Genomic DNA, 3,069 nt, shown 5'->3' with positions numbered 1-3,069 from the left:
ATATCACTTTCACTGACTCTATTAGTCAAAGTCAACCACAAGTCCTGCCCAGATTCAGTGGATAGGGGAAAAAACCACACTTGCAAGGAGGGGCAACAAAGTAACTTGACCATTTTTGCAGTCTACCACAGTCACCTCCACAATTTTTCAAGGAGATGTCCCTGGAAACATCACTAGGAAAATTAAGAACATGATATTAAGGAGGGTACATGTTGCAATTAACACTGGGTGTTATACACAACTAATGAATTGTTGAACACTACGAAAAATAATAATAAAAACAAACTTTAAAAATAAAGAAAATCAAACTTTAAAATTTAAATAGCAAAAAAAATAAGTAATGAGAAGTGAGTAAACAACTCAATATTGTACAGGACAAAGTTAAAAAAATGATTATGCTATTCTATAAAAAAAAAATTTTCCTCCTGTAAAGTATCCCCAGAGCTAATCTCATGTCCCTGTTCCTCAGGCTATAGATAAAGGGATTTAACATAGGTGTCACCATTGTATACATAACTGAAGCAATTATGTCTTTGACCTTGGAATTGTTTGATGATGGAATGAAATAAATCGTTGCAAGAGTCCCATAGTACAAAAACACCACGAGGAGGTGGGAGCCACAGGTGGACAAGGCTTTGCAGATCCTCTTGATGGAGCGGACTCTCAGGATGGTTGCCCCAATGCGGGTATAGGAGCCCAAAATAGCACAAAATGTCAGGAAGACAAACCCTCCCCCCTCAGTGAAGTTAACTAGCTCATTGAGGAAAGTGTCTGAGCAGGTCAACTTCAAAAGGGCAGTGAGTTCACAAAAGAAATGAGATATGGTATTGTCAGCACAGAAGGAGAGGTGGGACAGAAGGAGAGTGTGCAACAGGGCATGGGCACATGAGAAGAGCCAGGAGCCAGCCACTAGTAAAGTACACATCTCCTCCCTCATGACAGTGGTGTAGTGGAGTGGCTGACAGATGGCCACATACCTGTCATATGCCATCACAGCAAGAAGGAAATTTTCAAGACAAACAAAAAGTGAGAAAAAATACATCTGAGAAATGCACCCCACATAGGGGATGGATAAGTGCTGAATCCGCATGTTCATGAGCATCTTTGGAACAGTGACAGATGAGAAAGAGACATCGGTGAAGGCCAAGTGGCTGAGGAAGAAGTACATGGGGGTGTGGAGGCGAGAGTCCAGCCTGATGAGCAGGACGATGAGCAGGTTCCCCAGCACTGTGGTCAGGTACATGCCCAGGAACAGGGCGAAGAACATGCCCTGCTGCTCTGGACAGATGGGGAGCCCCAGGAGGAGGAACTCGGGCACGCTGCTCTGGTTCTCCCTCCTCATTGTCTCCTTAATCTCCTGGGATAAAAGGAGTAGGAAACATAAGGGACTGAGATATGGTGCTTATCGTAACTGTGTATACATAACAGCCACATGCTTTTTTTCCTGGGGACTGTCAAAATTGAGACAAACCACACATTTTGCTGTCTAAATCTTCTGTCTACGCCCTTCTGTTCACATGGTGCCAGATTTCCAACAGCAAACAAGATTTCCTTCAAAGGAGACCAGAATAAATTTCTTCACTTATTGAGCCATGTTCCAGATGCTTTCTTGGCACTGAGAATAGAACAGAAAATAAAACATTCAATCCTCTTCCTCCTTGGAGCTCATAATTATTGAGCACATTTTAGAGTACTGATCAAGAGCTAGGGCTTTATAGCCAAAAATCTTGAATTGGATTCCAGCCTCAGCAACTTATTACCTGAGTGGCCTTGGGCACTTTTTCTGTCACTGATCAGAGATCCTACTCTTCACCATTCTGCTGTTCCTGCCCTTCATTCACTAGGCAGAAAATCCTGGGCCATGCTTGGAATTGTTTCAGGGCTTCAAAATTACCCCAGCCACCTGCTTGATTATCTACCTATACTCATACATATGATGACCCTATATTTTATTATGCAAGCCAGGACTCTTTAAGAGTGGAAAGAGAATTTACATAATAATTATACCAAAACAAGGGCACCTGGGTGGCACAGCAGTTGAGCGTCTGCCTTCGGCTCAGGGCATGATCCCGGCGTTAATGGGATTGAGCCCCACATCAGGCTCCTCCGCTATGAGCCTGCTTCTTCCTCTCCCACTCCCCCTGCTTGTGTTCCCTCTCTCACTGGCTGTCTCTATCTCTGTCGAATAAATAATAAAATAAAATCTTAAAAAAACAGATGTGATTTAAAAATAATAATAATAATTATACCAGAACAACAGGTCTACACCAAGATGTTCCTGGGCAAACCAGAACGTACAGTCACCTACTTACACTGCACTTTCCAATTTGCAAAGGACTTCCACATGCTCTTACATTAATTAGTAAACATTTATTGAGTGCCTGTAAATCAGGCATTCCAACAGTTAATTCTTTTATGTTACTATTGTGGAAACAGGTGTGAAGTCACATACTCCAGAGTGTATACTAGTTGATGGACCCTGATCTTAAGTATAGGACTTCTAATAAGTCTACACTAGAGGCCAGGCAACTCCTTCACTGGGAGTTAAATCAGAGGTAGAGGACACATACGGAAGCCCTAGAATGGAACCCAGTGAGACAGCATCATTCTAAGGCACAGGGATCTGATAGAAGAGCCTCTTCAAAGAACAGAGATGAACTCAGATGAACTCTGAGCTCATCTCAGTGAGTGGGACCAGAAGGAGGCAGAGACTTAAATGTTTTGCTGATATGTGGCTGCCTGGTGACATTTATTGGATAAGATTTCTCTTTGGAAATCAAGCATTTGGGGGTGAAATCCAAAAGTTTTGTGTCAACTAGGATTTTCACATTCAGTGATTGGATCAGGAAGAATAGAACTCTGACGCAAGCCACCCCCATGTGAAAGAAACAGCTGGCCACATGCTCAGGAAGGAGGAGGGAAGCTGTCAGCTGGCTCTTTGGATGTTTCCTCTGCCTTTCCTCAAAATACTCTAAACAGTCAAGAAATGACTAGCGAGTTTAAAATCTCATGCATTTAGGCAATAATCATGATGCTAGCACCCATTTAGTGTATGCTTGTAATATGCCA

The 3,069-nt window shown here is 42.6% G+C and overlaps 1 protein-coding gene across 1 annotated transcript; it reads right to left on the bottom strand.

The window, feature by feature from the left end:
- Positions 1 to 403: 403 nt before the first annotated feature.
- On the bottom strand, positions 404 to 1,546 carry LOC100479708 (olfactory receptor 1J4). The gene is made up of 2 exons (XM_002931317.4): positions 1,477 to 1,546; positions 404 to 1,357 (listed from the first exon to the last, which is right to left on the bottom strand). Exon 2 carries the CDS (start codon positions 1,340 to 1,342, stop codon positions 404 to 406), a length of 939 nt encoding a protein of 312 aa, XP_002931363.2. The 5' UTR covers positions 1,343 to 1,357; positions 1,477 to 1,546.
- Positions 1,547 to 3,069: the final 1,523 nt, after the last annotated feature.

This window comes from Ailuropoda melanoleuca, unplaced genomic scaffold, assembly GCF_002007445.2.
Source record: "Ailuropoda melanoleuca isolate Jingjing unplaced genomic scaffold, ASM200744v2 unplaced-scaffold74036, whole genome shotgun sequence".
Classification (NCBI taxonomy): Eukaryota; Metazoa; Chordata; class Mammalia; order Carnivora; family Ursidae; genus Ailuropoda; species Ailuropoda melanoleuca.
This window is presented reverse-complemented; position numbering and strand designations above follow the sequence as displayed.

Coding starts and splice junctions, on each gene's coding strand:
- LOC100479708 (XM_002931317.4), bottom strand. CDS start 1,342: ATGAGGAGGGAGAACCAGAGCAGCGTGCCCGAGTTCCTCCTCCTGGGG.